The sequence below is a fragment of the Crocodylus porosus genome, unplaced genomic scaffold (genome assembly GCF_001723895.1).
Source record: "Crocodylus porosus isolate Cpor-Errol unplaced genomic scaffold, CroPor_comp1, whole genome shotgun sequence".
Taxonomy (NCBI): domain Eukaryota; kingdom Metazoa; phylum Chordata; order Crocodylia; family Crocodylidae; genus Crocodylus; species Crocodylus porosus.
In genome coordinates this window covers 51,513,998-51,534,130 of record NW_017728949.1, presented here as the reverse complement: position 1 = coordinate 51,534,130, position 20,133 = coordinate 51,513,998, and the positions used below count along the sequence as shown (strand labels likewise).

The 20,133-nt window shown below is 52.1% G+C and overlaps 1 protein-coding gene across 1 annotated transcript in view; it reads left to right on the top strand.

Annotated features, from left to right (window-relative positions):
- The window catches only part of LOC109322963 (unconventional myosin-X-like), a 142,735-nt gene that overhangs the window by 61,226 nt on the left and 61,376 nt on the right, over positions 1-20,133 (top strand). The window contains exons 21-22 of the mRNA XM_019554274.1: positions 12,091-12,197; positions 19,103-19,408. Of these exons, the coding sequence (XP_019409819.1) occupies positions 12,091-12,197; positions 19,103-19,408 (413 nt within the window). The remainder of the gene's footprint in view (positions 1-12,090; positions 12,198-19,102; positions 19,409-20,133) is intronic.

The following is a 20,133-nucleotide window of genomic DNA, read 5'->3' as shown; positions in this document are numbered from 1 at the left end:
GGGCCCGAGGACCAAGCCCTGGGGGACCCCGCTGCCCACATCCCTCCAGGTCGAAAATGACCTGTCCACCACCACTCTCTGGGTGCGGCCCTCCAGCAAATTGGTGACACATCTGACTGTGTGGGTGTCGACACCACAGCCCCCTAGTTTCTTAATGAGAACAGAGTGAGAGACAATGTCGAAGGTCTTCTGAAAGTCCAGGAAGACCAAGTGTACTGCTACCCCTGCATCTAAGGATTTGGTGATCTAGTCATAGAAGGCCACCAGGTTGGTCTGACAGGGCCTGCCGCTAATGAACCAGTGTTGATTGCCCCTAAGCATGATCTTCCCTGCTGGCCCCTCATGGACATGTGCCAGAATAATTTTCTCAAAAAGCTTGCCCAGGGTTGAGGTAAGACTAACTGGCCTATAGCTTCCCGGGTCGTCCTTCCTCCCCTTTTTGAAGATGGGAACCACATTGGCCCTCTTCCAGTCCTCCGGCACCACACCACAGCACCATGAGTGCTCATATAGCTGTGCTAGGGGTCCCGTAATGACCTCAGCCAATTCCCTCAGCGCTTGGGGTGGAGATCGTCTCGACCAGCTGATTTGAACACATCCAGTCCCTCCAGACATTCCCTGACTAGATCCTCCCTGACCCTTGGCCTAGGTGCACCTCCCCTGGGGCCTGAGGGGGGCCCAGTAGGGGAGTGGCTGATCCGGTCCCTGTTCAGGAGAATGGAGGCAAAGAAATCATTAAACATGTTGGCTTTGTCGTCTGGTGTGACGACCAAATTTCCTAACGTGTCCTTCAGGGACCCCACATTACCCGGAACCCTCTTTTTGCCCCCTATGTATTTAAAAAAGGACTTGTTGTTGTCCTTGATCCGGGAAGCTAGTCCCAGTCCCATCTCCACCTTGGCCTTCTTGACCGGTCCCCTGCATCCCCGAGAAACCTCACTATAGACCTTCCTGGTGATGGACCCTCCCTGCAATTGGGTGTGCGCCTCCCTTTTAGCTAGGAGACGTTCCCGGATGCTTTTGGTGAGCCACGGGGGCTTTTGCGCCCTCCTGCTCCCTTTGATCCGTGTTGGGATTACCTTCCTTTGGGCTTGGAGGATCGTCTCCTTAAGGAGCGACCACTCTTTTTGGACACCTGCCTCCCCTCCCCTCTGGGACCTCAGTGCTTCACTGACTATTCTCCTTAGCTCATTGAAATTCGCCCTTCTGAAATCTAGGGCTGCTGCCTTGCTGCCGGCCTTTGCCACCTTGTGCTGGATGGTGACTCCCAGCGGGCGATGATCACTGTCGCCCGGGTGGTCGAGCACCCGCCACCCCCTCACCAGGTCGTTGCCAGTGGCCAGCACCAGGTTCAACAAGGCATCTCCCCTGGTGGGGCTGTGTACCTCCTGGGTTCGATAGAGGTCCTGCGTTTGGGCTAGGGACCTACGTGAGCGGTCAGACCTGGCTGACTGCTCTTCCCAGCAGATGTCTGGAAAGTTCAGGTCACCCATGATGACCACATCCTTTGACTTAACAACCTCCGTGAGCTGACTTAAGAATTCCTGGTCTAGCTCTTCCCCTTGGTTGGGTGGTCTGCAGTAGACCCCCACCTTTAAGTCTCTTTCCCCATGCCTGGCTTGTATTCTAATACAGAGCACTTCAGAGTGCCCCTCCTCTGATTCTTTGATGAGGATGTGTATTTCTCCTTAATGTAGAATGCCACGCCCCCACCTTTCCTCCCTGTCCTATCCCTCCTGTACAGCCGATAGCCCTTGATATTCACCGCCCAGTCATGCATTGGGTCCCACCACGTTTCAGTGATCCCCACTATGTCTGGGTTGGTGTTGGTTAGCAGGAGGGTAAGTTCCTTTTGCTTGTTTCCCATACTACGAGTGTTTGTGTAGAGGCATTTGAGGCCTCCTGTGGATGTGTGCACTGGCCCCTAATCACAGCATTGCCCTGGCCCCTGTCGCTTACCTGGATACATGTCCACTCGTCAGTCTAGGCTGGGCTGTACTTGTGGGTGTTGCTTGGTCTAGCAGTTCGATGATTCCTCCACCCTCATCTTCCCCTTTCCCCAGTGAGCCTAGTTTAAAGCCCGCTGGAGGAGATCCGCCAACCTAGAAGAAAGCACTTGCTTACCTTTAGGGGAAAGGTGGAGCCCATCCCACCCAAGCATGTCTCTTGTCGTGATGTGTGGGTCATTGTCGAGGAAGCCAAAGCCTGCCTCGAGACACCATTCCCGAAGCTGCCAGTTGGTCTCCGTGATGTACGTTGCATGCCGTCTTCCACATCCACTCACCGGTAGGATAGAAGAGAAAACCACCTGTGCACCTATCTCCTTTAGCACGCCCCCAGAGCGTGGTAGTCCCCCATCAGGTGATCAGGGCTTCTCCTGGCCGCATCATTAGTACCCATATGGATTAGGACCATGGGGTAGTAATCGGTGGGCTGGATCACGGCCTGAATCATCTCCTTCACGTCCTGAATCTTTGCTCCAGGTAGGTAGTAGACCTCGCGTGTCAAGGGGTCCTGGCGACAGATGGGGCCCTCTGTACCTCTCAGGATGGAGTCGCCTATGACAATCACTCGACACTCTCTCCTCCGGGACTGCTTAGCTCCTTTGGCCTGCTCGGATCATGGAGAGCGTGGAGTTGCCTCCTCTCCAGTTGCCTCCTCTCCTTCCTTCTCCTCCAGTGTTGCCAGGGCCTCGTACCTGTTCTCCAGCCAGACTGGAGGAACTGGTACTACTGTGTTACGAGCAGCCCTGGGTCTGGCGGTGACCGTCTGTCACTCTGCAGTGGGGGGCACCTCCTGGGGTGCTTCTTCCTTGGATGTGTGGCCCTGCAGGGAAAGGAAATAGCCGTTGATTTCTTCCTCCACCTCCCTGATTCCCCTCAGCCTCCTGGAGCTCCCTCACCTGCGCCTCCAGGGCCCTAAGGCGGGCGCCTGCAGGACAGGGGTGGGGGTCCCCAATCCCTGCCCCCCCCCGGCCTTGCTGGGCAACCCCCACAGGCCAGAGGGTGGGGGGATGCCGGCCCCCCTGTGGGTTCTGTCTGGGTGGAGGCCTCAGACAGGCCCCGGGAAGGCTGTGCCCCCAGGCAGGGGCCCTGGCAGCACTCCGTGTTGACACCATTGTAGGAGTTGCTGCTTGTTTCTGGCTTAGTGCAGTGCCTTTGGAGTCTCCCTCCTGGCCCTTCCTGCTCGCACGCCGGCACGCTCTGTTCGTGCGGCTTGGGAGTGCGGCTCCCTACTGCCTCAGCTAAGAGGGATCTGGGGGGACTTCCCCTCCAGATCCGGCTCAGCTGCATTGGTCCCTCTGCTCCACCTACCTTAGGGGGTTCAGCTGCTGCTGCCCCCACTACTAGCTCTGCTGCTACTGCGTTCACCTCCACTTCGGGTCAGGTAAGGGGGCACGTGCGTGGGACACGAGTGTGCCTGGATCCCTCCTCTTCTCCCTGCTGGGTCCCGAGGGCCCGGAGCTACGTCAAACCACGGCTTTTAAAGGCCGCAGTTTGGAATTCCTGCTGCTGCCCCAGCAGCCAATCAGGCGCTCCGGTCTTCCCTTGCGGAGGCAGAATAGGTTCAGGTCATTTAGCCTCTCTTGTAGGGCCTGGCTTGCCCCACTGCCCCTTGACCATGCGAGTGGACCTCCTCTGGACCCTCTCAATGCTAGCCACATCCCTCTTGAAGTGCAATTGTGGCCTGACCAATTGTGGCCTAACCAGTGCCATATGGAGGGGAAGGATCACCTCCCTGGACCTGCCTCTGATGCATCTGTAGATGCACAACAAGGTGCAGTTAGCCTTACTGACTACTGCCTCGCATTGGTGGCTCACTTTCATCCTGGAGTCAGCAATGACTCCAAGATCCCTTTCTGCCACTGTGTTGACAAGAAGGGAGTTCCCCAGCCTGTAGGGGTGTTGCTGGTTTCTTACCCTTAGATGCAGCTCCTTGCACTTGTCTGTGTTGAATTCCATTCTATTCTCATGCACCCACCTCTGTAAGCTGTCTACATCTAGCTGGATTCTGTCCCTCCCTCCAGCATGCCCACTTCGCCCCACATATTGGTATCATCAGTGAATTTGAATAGCGTGCTTTCCACTCCTGCATCCAGATCACTGATAAAGATGTTGAACAGTACAGGCCCCAGGACCGAGCCCTGGGGACTCCACTGCCCACATCCCTCCAGGTCGAAAATGACCTGTCCACTACCACTTTCTGGGTATGACCATCAAGCCAATTTGCCACCCAGCTGACTGTGTAGGCATCAGTGCCATAGTCACCAAGATTTTTTAAGAGAATGTGGTGGGAAACCATGTCAAAGGCCGCCTTAAAGTCCAGGAAGACGATATCCACACCAACACCCTCATCCAGGGACTTTGTGACCTGATCATAAAGAGAAACCAGGTTAGTCAGGCAGGACCTGCCCTCACTGAACCCGTGTTGGTTGTCCCTGAGCATTACCTTCCAAGCTGGGCCCTTGCAGATGTGATCCTAGATAATTTTCTCAAAGGTCTTCCCAAGAACCGAAGTGAGACTGACTGGCCTATAATTGCCAGTGTCCTCCTTTCTCCCCTTCTTGTAAATGGGGACCACGTTGGCCCTTTTCCAATTCTCTGGTACCTGGCCAGTGCCTTATGACCGCTCATAGAGTTGTGCCAAGGGCCCCACTATGACCCCTGCCAATTCCCTCAGCACCCTCGGGTGAAAAGCATCTGGACCTACTGATTTAAATTTGTCCAGCCCCTCCAAAAGTTCCCTAACTAGGTCGTCCCTGATCCTAGGCATGACAGTGCCTCCCCTGGGTCTGTCTGCTGTTCTAGTGGAGGAGATGTCCTAGTCTCTGTTCAGGAATATGGAGACAAAGAGCTCATTGAAGAGATCAGCTTTTCTTTTTGCTGCAGTCACCAGATTACCAAGCCTATTCTGTAGGAGCTCCGCCTTACCTGGTGCCTTCTTACTTTCTATGTATTTGAAAAAGGATTTTTTTTTTATCCTTAATTCTGGTCGCTAGCCCTAGCTCCATCTCTGCCTTGGCCTTCCTAACAGCCTCCCTGCAGTCCCGAGCAATGGGGGTGTAATCCTCCTTGGTGATAGCCCCTTCCTTCCACTGTTTGTATACCTCCTTTTTTGCTCTCGGGCAACCCTGGATGCCTTTGCCAAGCCATGGGGGCTTCTTAGCACTCCTGCCATCCTTGGTGCACATTGGGACTGATTCCCTTTGAGCTCAGAGGATCGTCTCCTTGAGGAACAACCACCCGTCTTGGACTCCCATCTCACTGAAGCTCTGAGACCCCAATGCCTCTCCTACTAACCTTCTTAGCTTACAGAAGTCGGCCCTCCTGAAGTCGAGGACCTCTGCCTTGCTGCTTGCTTTCGCCCCCCTGTGCTGGATAGTAAATTCCAGCAGGTGATGATCACCATCACCCAGGTGGTCGAGTACCTGCAGACCCCTCACCAGATTGTTGCCTGTGGCAAGGACCAAGTCCAGCAGGGCATTTCCTCTGGTGGGACTGTGCACCTTCTGGGTTAGGTGGAGGTCCAGTATGCTGGCTAGGAACCTCTGTGAGTGGTCGGACCTGGCTGACTGCTCCTCCCAGCAGATGTCTGGGTAGTTTAGATCACCCATGACAACCACATCCCTTGTCCTTACAGCCTCTGCGAGCTGACCTGAGAATTCCTGGTCCAGCTCGTTCCCCTGGTGAGGCTGTCTGTAGTAGACACCCACTGTCAAGTCCCTTTCCCCACGCCCCCTTGCATTCTTACCCAGAGCGCCTCATTTTGCTTCTCCTCCAACCCCATTCTGATCAGTGAGGATGTGTATTGCTCTTTGACGTACAGCGCTACACCCCCTGCTCTTTTCCCTGCTCTGTCTTGCCTGTACAGTCTGGATCCCTCTATGTCCACTGCCCAGTCATGGGTAGAATCCCACCAGGTTTCCGTGACCCCCACTAGGTCTGGGTTTTTGTTAACTAGCAGGAGGGCAAGTTCCTCCTACTTATTCCCCATGCTTCGAGCATTTGTGTAGAAGGATTTGAGGCCTCCTGTAGGTGCCTGTGCTGCTCCCTTGTTCCTAAGTCTGCCCTGGCCCCTGTCACTTACTTGGGTACTACCTGTGCACGTCACCTGGCTTGATGGCGAAGTGTCCTTATGTTCCTCTGCACCCCCCGTCCCTCGGCGAACCTAGTTTAAAGCTCGCCATATGAGATCAGCCAGCCTGAAAGAAAAAACTCGTTTACCTCTTGGGGAGAGATGAAGCCCATCCTGCCCGAGCATGTCCTCTGTGCGGAAATGTGGGTCACGGTCCAAGAACACAAGGCCTGCCTGGTAACGCCAGCTCCAAAGCTGCTGGTTGACCTTGCCAATGCACGTCTTGTGGCACCATCTGCGTCTGCTCACTAGAAGGATAGAAGAAAAAAAAACACCTGTGCCCCTGTCTCCTTGAGCTTTGCCCCTAGAGCCTTATAGTCTCTCATGATGCGGTCTAGGTTGCCCCTGGCTGCATCATTCATTCTCAGATGGATGAGGACCATAGGGTAATGATTAGAGGGTCAGATGAGGTCCAGGATCATCTCTGTGACATCCTGAACCCAAGCTCCAGGCAGGCAACAAACCTTAAGTGTCATGGGATCGGAGTGACAGATGGGCCCCTCCATTCCTCTCAGGATAGAATCGCCGATGATGAGGACCTGGCGTCTCTTCCTCTTGGTGATCTGGTAGCTCTCGGCTCTTGGCTTTTGGCCTGTGCCGTGCGAGTGTCAGAAAGGAGAAGGAGGGTTCACGGGTGGAATGGGGATTTCTTGTGGTGACTTGGCTTGAGCTTCATAACTTGTGTTCTTTCCTTTTTATTTTTTGAACCAGAAATTCAGGTCCAGCTCAGGCAGTGACTGTGGTCTTGTCTACACTAGGAAAGTGCATCAGCACAACTGGATTTTGGGGCCTTTCATCTCTTACTCAGTATCACAGTCAGCTCCCTGAATGACCATACCCTGATCCCAGTCTCTGTTGCCCCTTTGTTAACTTTCAAATGGTGCCATGATGCTTTTCCCTCTGCTGCCCCTTGCACCTGGGCAAAGCCTCCCTGTAAGCAGCTGCAAGGCCACATCCTTATTCTTCTTCCGCTCCCTCCAAAACTCTCCTTTTACCTGGTGCTATGGGCATACTGAGACCTTACTCTTCTACTTAGATAGTAAAGAGCTCAGGGCAGGAAACATCTTTTGTTTCCATCTTTCGTGGGCCCCTAGTCCAAGGCTGGAGTTCTTAGGTTTTGTGATACCACAGATAACAAAAGATGGTATCGGATTTAAAAGTCACACAAGAGAAGCGGGCACAAGCCTTCACCATAGGGCATGGATGTGTGAACAATATACTGCATAATGAGAGGGGGGCTTTACTACACCACAGTTGCTCTGTGGTACCTGGCTACATGTGTGTGCTAAGCAGAAGCTCGGTCATAGTCGGTCGCCCCTCTGTCAGCGAAGGCCAGGCTCCACGGTTTGGTATTGTAAGAGCATGCCTACAGGTAGTAGCCACTGTATGATAAAAGTCTTCTCCCTTTTACCCTTTAGAGAATTGATTGTAAAAAGTGGCTTCATGTGGTTGATGTGGCATTGGTTGGTTGCCTGTTTATCTTAGGATTCATTCATGTCACTGTGATCCTGCTCAGCAGTTGCACTGGGGTGAACCGCTGTAGTGTAGGCAGGATCTCAGGTGAGAAATAAACAGAGAACATGTAAAATACCCCATACTTTCCCAGCCTCTTTCTGCCACAGATGTGCAAGAGAGGACATGAGCCCTTGTTTGGAAATCCCTTTTGCAGGCCAGTGCCAATGGAAAATTCCAGCTAAGTATCAGAAAACATGTCCGTGTCTGACTGTGGAAGATTCTCTTCCAGGCCCTGGGGAAACTCCATCCTGTGAGGAATTGAAGTGGCTTGGATAAAGCAGTAAGAGAAGCAGCAGCTGCCTTGTGGCCGTCTGCCCTCAGATTACAGGGATAAGGGCCTGGCCTGGCCTGGCTAGGGGGCCTACACAGGAGCCGCGGGGAAGGGGAAGGCTGGTAGACGCTGGGAAAATGGGTGCCCTGGATCCTGTGAGTGTCAGAGTTGCAAAGGGGGCTACGTGAGTGGGCTGCATTTCTTCTCCACCCTTCCTACAGGGATCATGGGCTGAGCCTGTCTCCACTGACCTCGGTGGGTTAAACAAGTGTGTGGGTGAGCTGTCTGCAGCTCCTTTGATCTTGTCAGGACATCCAGTCAAGGCAGAGTTTCCTGTAAGTGACAGGTCCTTTCCTTGAGTGTGCCAGCCTTGGGGAAGGAGGCGTATTTTAAACATAATACTTGTGCATTGTGCAAGGCATTGTCTTTACTAGGAGAGGAGAGGTGCATTCTTGCCTGCTATCAGACATGGAGTAAAATACTAGTACCAATGTGGTGGATTTGACATGTGTCAGCAAGCCACGGGGAAATGTCCAGGGGGTCCAGAGCCTACTTCAGCCTGCTAATAGTTGCCACTTCTGTGCAAGCAGTATCCTTAGTACCCTTGATAACAGGCAAGAAGATGCCTTTAGCCTGACGAGGGCAAAGCCCCAGGGTTTTCAGTAAATTAAATGAAGCCACTGAGCAGAGGGATCAGAATGGAGATTGGTCACCCTGAAGAGAAGTGTGTGGCTCCCTGGGCCCTGTGTGCCAGTTCTGCTGACTACAAGCACAGCAGTGTTATCTGGTGCTGAGAGAAGAAGACTAAACTGTGACTGTAGGAGGGGATTAGGGAAAAGCCGGGGTAGGCCAGGGAGGGATATAACCTGGGAAGGAGTTTGGGAGGAGGCAGAGAAGGGGACAGTGCAGAGAAAGGGGGAATACTTCCTGCAGATTGAATTGGAGGATAGTTATATCCCTGGCAATTGTTTGGAAGAGGAAGGAAAAGACCCTGAATTAACATAGGGGATTGTAGAGCTTGGGAAAGGAAGCGAGGGAGGGAGGGCAGGATGGTCTTTGTGTTTCTCATTAAGAATAGAGCAGCTGCTCTTCTGGCAATTCTCAGCCATGCTCATGGTTCAAGGAACAGAGGCAGGCGTTGTCCTGAGGCCTGCAGCAGGAAGAGTTTGGCAGAATGAGAAGGGCAGTGTCATAACTAAAGGGCTTGTTCCAAAGCCCTGAGGCCTTAAAGTATGATGCAGTGATGTGCAGCAACTGTCCTGAGGCTGAGAATGCCTGTGTCCCCTTCATGTCGAGCACCCATCTGCCCAGACCTGATGCCCATAACACCTGTCCCCTTCCAATCAAGGTCTTTTGCAGTTGGGAGCATTCCTTTCTATTCTGTAAACTGGGCTGTAAATGCTTGTTGGGTGAATGAGAGAATTGGCTTTATGTGGGAAGAGCAGTTGTCTTATCATTCTCCATGCAGGGCACAGCAATCCAATTCCTCCTTTACCAGTGTTATCCAGAGGAGATATCATGGACCTTTGGCACTTCGGAGGAGAAGCGGATGCTAAAGAGGGCAAAAAGGATTTTAGAGCTTTCCCTGTGATGGACCCTGCAATGTGGGGCTGAATAGCTTTTGTGCATTCGTGCATGTTCTATAGCCACAATCACACATGCGTGTGTCCATAGCATGTGAAGGATGTTCATGCACACATGTATGTAGTCCTTGTACATGTTCATTGCTGCAGGGTCAGCATACTCAAGCATACATGTCCTCACAAGCAGATGCAGTAAAAAGTCTTGCTGTGCAGCTGAAATAGCACAGATTAAACTTCCTTTGGTTTCTAATGTGAGCAGATATATTGGCATTCCTGGTCTCTATTTCTGAGTCTCATGAGGCCTCATTGCAGACAAACAGCTGATTTTCTTGCTACTTACCTGCCACGGGGATTCTTTGCCTGTAGTCTGAACTTATGCAAATCTTTTTGTGTCACTTGCTGGATAGGAAGCCCAGAGGCCATCACTGCAGCGAGAGCATTTACACCCCCCCCAGCCTCCCTCTGGGGATCACGCTCTCAAAATAAGCACCCCTCTTGGGAATGGGTCTCCCTGGCCCCAGCACCTGCCTGAGGGGCCTGGTGCAGGATTTTTACTGCTTTACTGCTCTTGTGCATGCCCTGCAAGCCTTACCAAGGCATCACAGAATGGGATGCTCTTGCTGGACAGTGGAGACAGTGGGCTGAAGTTGTTGAATCTTGGTCTGAGCTCTTCTTCCCCAGTCATGTGCTCCCTCTTTGCTGCTTGTTGTATGGGACTGTTGGCTTCTGCAATGTCCATGGCAGATCCCAGGTCTAAAGGGAAAAGCAGCTCTTGACTTAGGAGCATGGAGCCAATGCAAACCCTGGCAATGGAGGGGGAAGTGCTGCTTGCCAGGAGATGGTCAAGGTATGCCTCTGCCCATGATGTGCCCCTTGCCATGTTGTATTAGGGCAGTGACAACATCATGGCACAGTAGGGAGACTACCTTTTAAAAATGGAAAGGCAGGACATAAGCCTGCCTCTCCCCACCCCCACAATGGCTGAAGGAGAGCCAAGCTGAGCCTGTGAGGGTGGGGGAGGATGTGGGCTGCCCACTGCCGGCATGGGGCTCCTTGCCCTGCTGCTGGGCAGGCATGGGGTGCCTCACCATGGCAGTGCGGCCAGCGTGGTGCTCCCAGTGGCAGCAACACTGAGCCTCTGTGCCCTTCCATGCCAGCTCCTGCCTACTGGGCTGCTCAGGCCCTGGGGCAAGGGCAGCAGGGCAGGGATCCCCGAACCCACAGTGGGCAGCCTGCCTCTGCCCCATGCACAAGTCGGGGGGAGCATGTGCCTCCCATACCCCAGGAGTGTGCACAGCAGCAGGGATGCTTCCAGGAATGCTGCCAGCCTGTAAGGGGAAACCTGCAGTTTCCTGTGTTTTTCTGCAGTGAATGGAAAACCCGTATCCCTGCACATGATAGCGGGAATCCAGGACAAGTGCTGTCCTGGAGTCATTGAGTCCAGGACCGGGACTTGATGTTCCCAGTGGGGCTGTCCCATTGGGACTGTCCCGCCCAATAAGGGAAAGGTGGTCACCCTAGGGCATAGGGTTTGCCTACAGTGCAGCCTATGTCTGCATCTCGGGGGAGATCTATGCTAGCTCCTGTGGCCACAGCAGTGCAGAATCAAGCACAGGCCGCAAAACCCAGCCTGCCCTGTCAGCAGCACTGAGCTACCGAGGGCGAGCCGGTCACTGGTCAGGTAGTTTGCACAGGCTGCAGTGCAGATGGACCCTTTGTCTCTGTCCCTCCTTTGTTCCTCTTAAAATGTGGGTGCCTGATGCTGCCTTCTAGGCACCGTGAGTATTGGCTAAGATTGCCAAGCACTTTGAGCCCCTTCAGTAGGAGATGCTAGAGAAGAGCCAGCTGCAATTCACGCTTAGGACAGATACCTCTGGAGCAGCCTGGGCCTGGCAAAGAAACCCCTTCACAGGGGTGCAGCTCACTCCCAGCTAAGCCTGTTCCACTGGGAGTGCCCCATCCCATCCCTTGTTTTCTCAGTGCAGGAGCTGCTCTGGCCTGGCCAGGGGATGCTTGGTAGGGAGGGCAGGGGCCTGGCATGTTTCTCTGACTCTTCAATTCCTGTCCCTTGCCAGAATTCCAGCTGTTTTCAGGGGCCTGGAAATACTGCCCCCCCCCCCCCCCCCGCACACATACACACCTCCCTGAAATGTGGCACAATTCCTTTATATTTAGTCACAAGCTTGTATCTGGTGGCTGCTGCAGTGAGAGAGCAGATCTGTGTGGCAGAGAAGTTACCAGATGGAAAAGGGTTAATGCAAACTCTTCTCCTCCTCCTCCTTCCTCACATTCCCCTCCCTGCTCTGCTTCTCTCTCTAGAGCCGTGGCCAGAGTGGAAGCAGGCAGGGGCTGGCAGCGAGTTTGGCTCATGTCCCAGCACGACTTGCTTGTGGTACCAGGACGAGCACCCAGAAGGGCAGTGGGGAGGGGACTCTGGAGTGGCTGCAGCCAGGAGCAGAGATCCTGGGCAGCAGCATAAAAGGACTGCTTTGCTGTCACCAGGGAGCAAGACCTCCTGCTCTCCTCTCCCGGGACTGACTTCTTTCCTCTCTTTGTGTTTATTGAAACTCCTCCCTGTGGCGTCAGGTTTTCCTGAAGGAAGCTCTTGAACAGAAGCTGGAGAAGGACCGGGAAGAGGAGTTGAGGAAAGCGGCTGTTGTCATCCGAGCCCACATCTTGGGCTACATGGCAAGGTCAGTGCTGAGAACTGCTCATTTGCCGGGGGGTCCTCAGCCCACCCCCTCTGGCTAGCTTAAGGTGCCCCCTCAGCATCCACCCCGCTCTGCTCCCTGTCTAGCTCAGGGCCAGCCCTTCCTCCGTGTTGTTTCTCCTAGAGCCTTTCTCATCTCCCCAGGCCCTGTCTCCCCACCACCCACTTTGCACCTGCTCCCCCCTACTTCGTGCTGTATGCTGCATTTCCTAGCTCTTTGCATAGGAGCCCTCCCTCTGCCTCTGTCCCCTCTGTGGTGTCTCTGTCTCTGACCTGCCTACATCTGAGTTTTTTTGCACTCGCCTCTCCCACTCATGCCTGCTAGGCCCCCAGCACTCCCTGCACATCCCCTCAGCCCCTTGCCCTGTTCTGCTTTTGAATCGCTGGTGTCTTGGCCTCCCTGTCTTTTAAGTTCACTTCTCAGAACTTGCTCCTTCTGACTTGCTTTTCACTAGCAACCTCATCCCAGCAGCTCCGTGTTTCACTGCTGCCCCAACTGTGGTAAGGTTAAAAACCACTTGCAGGAGATCCACCCCTCTGCTGCCTTGGCAGCTCATGCACCAGCAGGCTCTCTATGGATGGTAGCATGCATGGCTTGCTGAAAGAGAGGCCTTCTTAGGCCAGGTGCACACCACAAGCTTCTGCCAGTCAGGGACGTGGACGTGGAAAGGCCTGATCCACCCAAGAGAGCAGTGCATGCAGGAGCCCCTCAGGGAGATGCAGGTACACTCACACAACTTACTGTGCTTGGACAGGGAAGGGCAGTTTTGTAGTCCCTGTGCAAAGCATGATGCTGCTGTGGGTTCAGCTGCTGCCACACCAAGAATGCTGTGCTAATGGGGGTGCCAGTGTAGAGCTCCGAGGGAGATGCTGCCTCAGCGCTTCCCCTTTCTCCCTCTATGTGAATGCTTTCATTGGCTGTGTTGGCGCTGTGCATTTGACTTAAGTTCCTTGTGCCAGGAACCTTGTCTTGCTTTGCTTTTATGTTGTTAGTGGGCAAGGAATGCCACAGGCATTGCATCCATAGTAATAATCAGAGGCTGCCAGGTAGTTTGAACAGAAGGGAGTTATCACATAAAGTAAAACCAGGTTGTAAGCAGCAGTATCAACAGCGAGCTGGAATATCCTTCCTGTGACTTCCTGGGAGAGGAAGACAAGACCATACTGCAGTAATGTTGTTGTGAGCAGTAAGTCCAGTATCGCTCCCATCCCCATATAACTGGATACCTCTTCCCACGTGTTCCCTGCCAGGTTAGTCTTTAGATCAAGTCGTGTTTCATGAGCCAGAAGGAAAATCTTCCTAGAGCAGCTGGTAGCAAATGGGCATCGTGGGGGGGTGGGGAGGGAGCAAGCAGGAAGTGTGTGAAGCTGGGAGGGTTTTCAGAGAGGATTTCCCTGTTGTGCTGTCTGCACTGGAGGCTTTGATAGAGGGAGTTCAGCATGGGCTGTAACTGTCCTGCGCTGCCATGTGCTGCCTCAAGGACTAGCTGTTCCTGTTAGGGCTTCACAGGTGCCTGAAGTAATCAGGGCGCCATGTAGTAAGGTGGCTGCAAAGGAGGTTGTGCCCAATAGACAGGATTTTACTAGCCTCTGCCTATACTGCCTCCAGGGGCTTGTTCTCAGGTTCTGGTGGAGAGGTCTGGAGGGGTGGGAGGTACCAGTGCTGGCTCTGCTTTTGCTCCGCTCTCTCCTGAGCCAAGCATATGTGTCATGTCTGCATCCAGAAATCAACCCTGTGCAAATGGCCCCATTTGTTTGCAGAGCTGCTCCCGATGTGGCACCCGGTCGCACCTTCCACTTTGCCACTAACGTATCTGGAGCTGGCACCAGGGCTGTCAGCTGGGCAGTGTCCTGCAGAGCTCTGTGGTTCTGGGGCAGTGAGATGCTCTGTCCCAGGTGAGCTCTGTGCTTCTTGGAGGTGCAGCCACTGTGTAGCTGGACATGGGCAGCTTCAGCAGAGAATCAGGACCCCCTGCTAATCCCTATGGCCTCTAGCCCTGGATATCAGGGCTCTGTGCCAATGTGATTTGTACCTGAGTGAAGGTGAAGTGCAGGCCCACTGTATTTTGTGATCCTCCTGCCCTGAGTGAAGGTTGGTGGCTGCCCAAGGGGAGAGGAAGGTGAGCAGAAGGCTGCTGGTGAGGAGTGGAATTCAAGACATGTGCACCACAGACCAGGTTGCAGCCTCACAAGGGCCCTTCTGGTGTTCACCTGTGAGCTCTGCTGCTGCTAGTGGTTACTGGGGAGAGCTCTGGGGGGGTGCACAAGCCTCTCGTACACATCACACTCAGTGAGGCTCATGGTAGGGGTGTTTGGTAAGAGTCAGACTGCTGGAGTCAGCATGTTCGCTCACCTGCCTGCCTGCTGGAGTGTTTCATGGGTGTCAGCAAGTGTGTGAATAGAGAGAACCTAGTCAGGGTTACATACCTGAGTCTGCAAAAAGCTTTAGGATTATAGCGAAGCAGGGCTGGAAAGGACCTCATGAGGTCGTATAGTCCAGCCCCTGCTCAAGGCACAAGCATCTCTGAATAAACCATCTCAACCAAGTGTCTGTCCAACCTGCTTTTGAAAACTTGCAGGGATTCCACAGTTTCTCTAGTTGCCTGTTCTAAAATTTAACCATTCTCATAGTCATAAAATTCCTCCTCATTTTTTATCTAAATTTTCTTCTGATAAAGCTTGCAGCCATACTCCTAGTCCCATCCCCTTTGGCCACAGGGAAAAGCCCATCTCCATGCTCTTTCATTGCTCTTCAGGAATTTGAAGACTTACCAATTCCCACCTCAGTCTTCTCTTCTCCAGGCTAAATAACCCAAGCTCTTTCATCTTGTCCTCATCAGTCTTGCTTCCCAGGCCCCTGGTAATTTTTGTTCCTCTGTGCTGGACTCTTTTAAACTATCCACATCCTTCTTGAAGTGCAGGGCCCAAAACTGGACACAGGACTCTAGGTGAGACCTCACCAGTGCTGAATAAAGCAGAAGAATCACTGCCTTTGGTGTGCAAGTGACAAGGTCCCTCACAAGAGGCTCTTAAAGAAACAAAACTGTCCCAGGATCAGGGAAAATGTTCTTGCATGGAATGAAAACTAGTTAAAAAATAGGAAAAAAGATGCACGGATTCACAGATGTTTGTGTCAGAAGGGACCTCAGTAGACCATCGAGTCTTTCCTGCCCATGGCAGGGGGTCAGAGTGCTGGGGTTAGATGACCCCAGCCAGGTGCATGTCTAGCCTCCTCTTAAAGATCCCTAAGGTAGGGGAGAGCACCACCTTCATTGGAAGCCCATTCCAGATTTTGGTAACCATTACCGTAACAAAGTTCTTTTTGATGTCCAATCTAAATCTGCTCTCTGTCAGTTTGTGGCCGTTGTTCCTAGATACTCCAGAGGGTGCCCTGGTAAACAGAGCATCTCCTATTCCTCGCTGCCCCACCCCCGAAAGAATTTCTAGGCGGCCACAAAATTACCCCTCAGCCTTCTCTTGTGGAGGCTGAAGAGCTCCAGGACCTTCAATCTCTCCTCATAGGCTTTTCCTGCAGGCCCCTAACCATATGAGGGGCCCTCCTCTGGACCCTCTTGAGGTTGTCCACATCCCTCTTTAAGTGTGGTACACAAAACTGGATGCAGTACTCCAACTGTGGCCTGACCAGTGCTGCTTAGAGGGGAAGTATCACCTCCCTGGACCTGTTTGTTATGCACCTGCTAATGCATGATAAAGTGTGGTTAGCTTTATTGATCACTTTGTCACATTGGCATCTTTTGTTCATCTTGGTGTCAACAATGACCCTTTCCACTGCTGTGATGCTGAGAAGGTCATCCCCCAGCCTGTAAGTGTGTTGGTGATTCCTTTTCCCTAGGTGCAACACGTTGCACTTGTCTTTGTTGAACTGTTGTATTCTGCCTACTTTTCCAACTTGTCCAGATCCACCTGGATTCATTCCCTACCCTTTAGTGTGTTAACTTTACCCCATAATTTGGTATCATCTGCGAATTTGGACAGAGTGCTCTCCATGCCCTCATCCAAGTCACTGATGAAGACATTGAACAGCACAGATCCAAGGACTGAGCCTTGTGGGACTCCACTGCCCACATCTTTTCAGGTTGATACTGACCCATCCGCCTCTACTCTCTGGGTGTGGCCCCTAAGCTAATTTGCCACCCACTTGACCGTGTAATTATCTATGTCACAGCTGCTCAGTTTATTTATGAAAATATGATGAGATACTGTATTGAAGGCCTTCTTAAAATCCAAGTAAACGACATCTACCTCAACTCCTATGTCTAAGCATTTTGTAACCCAGTCATAAAAAGAAACAAGGTTAGTCAGACAGGATCTACCTGCTATGAATCCATGCTGGTTGCCCTTCAGCATTTTTTTTTTTGCTGGACTCCCACAAATGTGATCCTTAAAATTTTTTTCAAAGATTTTCCCAAGGATAGAGGTGAGACTAACCAGTCTAAAGTTACCCAGATCCTCCTTCCTCTTCTTGAAAATAGGAACCACGTTGGCCCTTTTCCAGTCCTCTGGGACCTGACCTGAGCACCCTGAGTGCTCAAACAGCTGTGCCAGTGGCTCTGCTATGACACCAGCCAGTTCCTTCAGCACCCTTGGATGAAGATCATCCTGGCCTGCTGACTTAAACACATCCAGCCCTTCCAAGTGCCTCTTCACCAAGTCGTCGCTAACAGTCTGTGAGCTAGTGTCTCTTTTGTGCCTCTCTAGGATCCAATTGGGAGATTTGTCTTGATCTATGTTCAGGAATACAGAAACACAAAGCTCACTGAGAGCTCAGCCATGTCCTCCCTATCTGTCATTAATTGCCCTAGTTTGTCCTGTAGGGGTCAGACCAAATGATCATTTTTGACAATGGAGGAGGGTAAACAGTGGGGTCCTTCAGAGGTCTGTGCAGGGACCTGTGCTATTCAACATGTTCATAAGTGATTCAGGAAAGTGAGTGAAGAGTGAGGCAGCAAAGTCTGCTGATGCTGCAGAATTATTGTGGGCAGTCAAATCCAGATCTGAACTGGGAAGAGTTGCAGAAAGACTTCCTAGAATGGAGATTTGGCTCCTGTTGTCGTTCCCTAATGATGCACACACATTGGTGGGCTCTGACTTAGCACTTACTGCTCAGGAAAGAGCTTTTGAAGTCATTGTGGAGAATACTGTAAAAGAGGCCAGAAACCTTTTGCCAGTGCAGGCCTCACTTTGCAGTCTAGTCTGTATCCTGCTGGCTGCAAGTCTCCATCTGTGGAGCAGCCAGCTGCCTGCATTTTCCCCCAGTGCTGATCCCCAACTCTGCTGCAGCAAAGTAAGTGCCAATGCAGTGGAGCAGCAGGCTCCCCAGTGGAAGGGCATGCTGTGGAGGTCACAGGCGGCAGGGCACAGCCGTGCATGTTCAATGGTGCACTCGCGTCTTGTCCTGTCTACTGGTTTGGTCACCCCATCTCAGAAAGGGCATACTAGAACAGACACAGCAGAGGTGAGCCAGGACGCTCTGGGGTATGAAGTAGGTTTGTACTCAGAGAGAAACTAAAATGGCTGCATCTCCTTACCTTGGAAAAATTCTGTCTGTAGCATCACAAACAGTGTAGCAAATGTGAATAGGCACTGTTATTTATGGCTCATACATGAACTAGGGGACACCCCATAAAGTTATTGTTAGGCAGGTTTACAACAAACAAAAGGAAGTACATTGTTACGCAGCGCTTAATTTACTTGTGGGACTCACTGCGACAGGATATTGTGGAGGCCAGTACCATAACTGGACTCAAAAGGCTAGTAGACGCAGTTTTAATGGACAGGTTCATTGGGGAGTATTAACCACAACAGGCCAGCTGTAACCTGCTGCTGGTGTCTGGGAGGGTAGGACAGGGGCTGGATCTCTCTACCATGTTTCTTATACTGTTCCTCTAAAGTAGGTGTTGGCAACCTATGGGCCATGGGCCAAATCTGTGAAGGTCCAACCTGGCCTGGGCCAGCATGTTGGATTGGTTGGCTCACACCTGCTCTGAGGCTTCCTGTGCCCCTGGCAGTGCCCCTCCATAGCCCCCTCTGCTGCTCTCTCATGCCTGTGCTTACCCTCCCTGCAGAGGGGCCAGGATTGATGAGGAAGGTGAACACGAGCAGTTTGGCAGGTGCCAAGTCACAAGCTCTGACCTGTGGTGGCAAAAGGTTATTGACCCTGTTCTAAAGCATCTGCTACCTGCCACTGTTGGTGACAGGCTGCTGGGATGGATAGGCCTTTGGTCTGACCCAGTTCTCATGTTCTAGCAGAGGCTGTTTGCACCCCACTGGGGGTGGGGGAGATGGGAGAGCCCAGGTACTACTCCTTTGAACCTCCTACTCTGTCACACTCTTCCTCTCCACCCTGTTTCCTCCTCTTGGCCTGATATTGATGGAAAAGCAATGATGTCTAAAGTATCCCAGTCCCAGCTGCTACTTGTGGACACCTGGCCTCATTGTGGCCAGCACAGTGCAGGCACAGAGGTTCATGCTAATGCCACATGATCTGTCTCAAGGCTGTGTGCAGTTTGAAGGTGGTCCAAAGCCCAGTGCAGTGGATGCAAGGGGTATTTTTCCTGTAGAGGTTCCAGGAGCACATGGGGAAGGGCAAGCAGGTCTGCTAGGCTGCTGCCACCTTAGCCTTTCTTGGACTACGAATCTGGAAAGAATCATTGTGGTCTTCCCTTGCAGTCTCCTGTATAATATGAGCTGTAGGATTTGCTTGCATTGATTTATTTTTGAACCAAAGTATCGTTTTTAGAAGAAAACACCTTGTGTTGATTAAAAAAAAAAAAAAAATCTCCAGCAATGGAGAATCCCTCACTGCCCTAGAAAGTTGTTTCTGTGGCTGCAACTTATATCACAGAAACTGCTTGGTTTTGCTCTTAGGAAGAAGTATCGAAAGGTGCTAGCCAGTGTCGTGATCATCCAGAAGAACTACCGCGCTCATTTCTGGAAGAAGGCCCTCCAGCGACTGAAGGCCTCTGCTATTGTTCTGCAGAAGCACTGGCGTGGCCAACTAGCTCGCAGCCTCCATCGGCACCTGCTGCAGCAGGAACAGAGACGAAAACAGGAGGTGGAGGAGAGAAGACGGCAAGAAGAGGAAGAACGGATCAGAAGGGAGGAAGAGGAAAGACAATGGCAAGAAGAGGAGGAGCTTAAAAGGAAACAGGAGGAGGAAGAGGAAAAAGAAAGGTACACGATGGTCTCCTGCATGACTCTATTGAGGCACATGGGTGGGGCTTGGCATGACAGTATTGCTCTCAGGCTGTGGCGAAACAATTGCATGAGTCTCATTCTGGTAACTGCATGTGCAGGTCTGCATAGGGCAGGGTTGGAATTGGGTGCAGGTGTGGAGAAGCTGGGTGGAAATGGAACATTCGTCTTCCCTTGGGAGAGTTAGGTCTCCTGCTGTTTTTCCTCTTCGAAATATATTTATGGAAGGGAGGAAGTTCATGTTCCTCTTGTTGTCCTGGGGATGCGGTGAGTCCTTGTTCATGATCTCTAGCACCAGGAGCTGATGTTGACTGATACAGGGTAGCAGACACATGAAACATTGATTTGCCCAGTACAGCAGGTTTTTGAATGAGACAGGCAGCTTACTGGTGTAGCTACTATGATTCATGTGTTCTTTGGGTTCTGGGGAGTGCCAGGACTCGATAGAAAATGGACAGGTATGGAGCAACGTTTAAGTAGCAAGACACCTGGCCCCTTGGCATCGCCACGTCAAGGAGCACTGCTCAGTTTTAGTACTTGACTTATCTATATTTTACAGAGCTTGGATGCCCCTCATGTTTATTGTTGAAAACTATTTACATTGGTAATAAAAAAAAAAAAAAAAAGATCCCTGAAGGTTTAGGAACAGATATTGACACTACAAGACTGAATCACACCACATTTGAAATTTCCTGCATGACAAA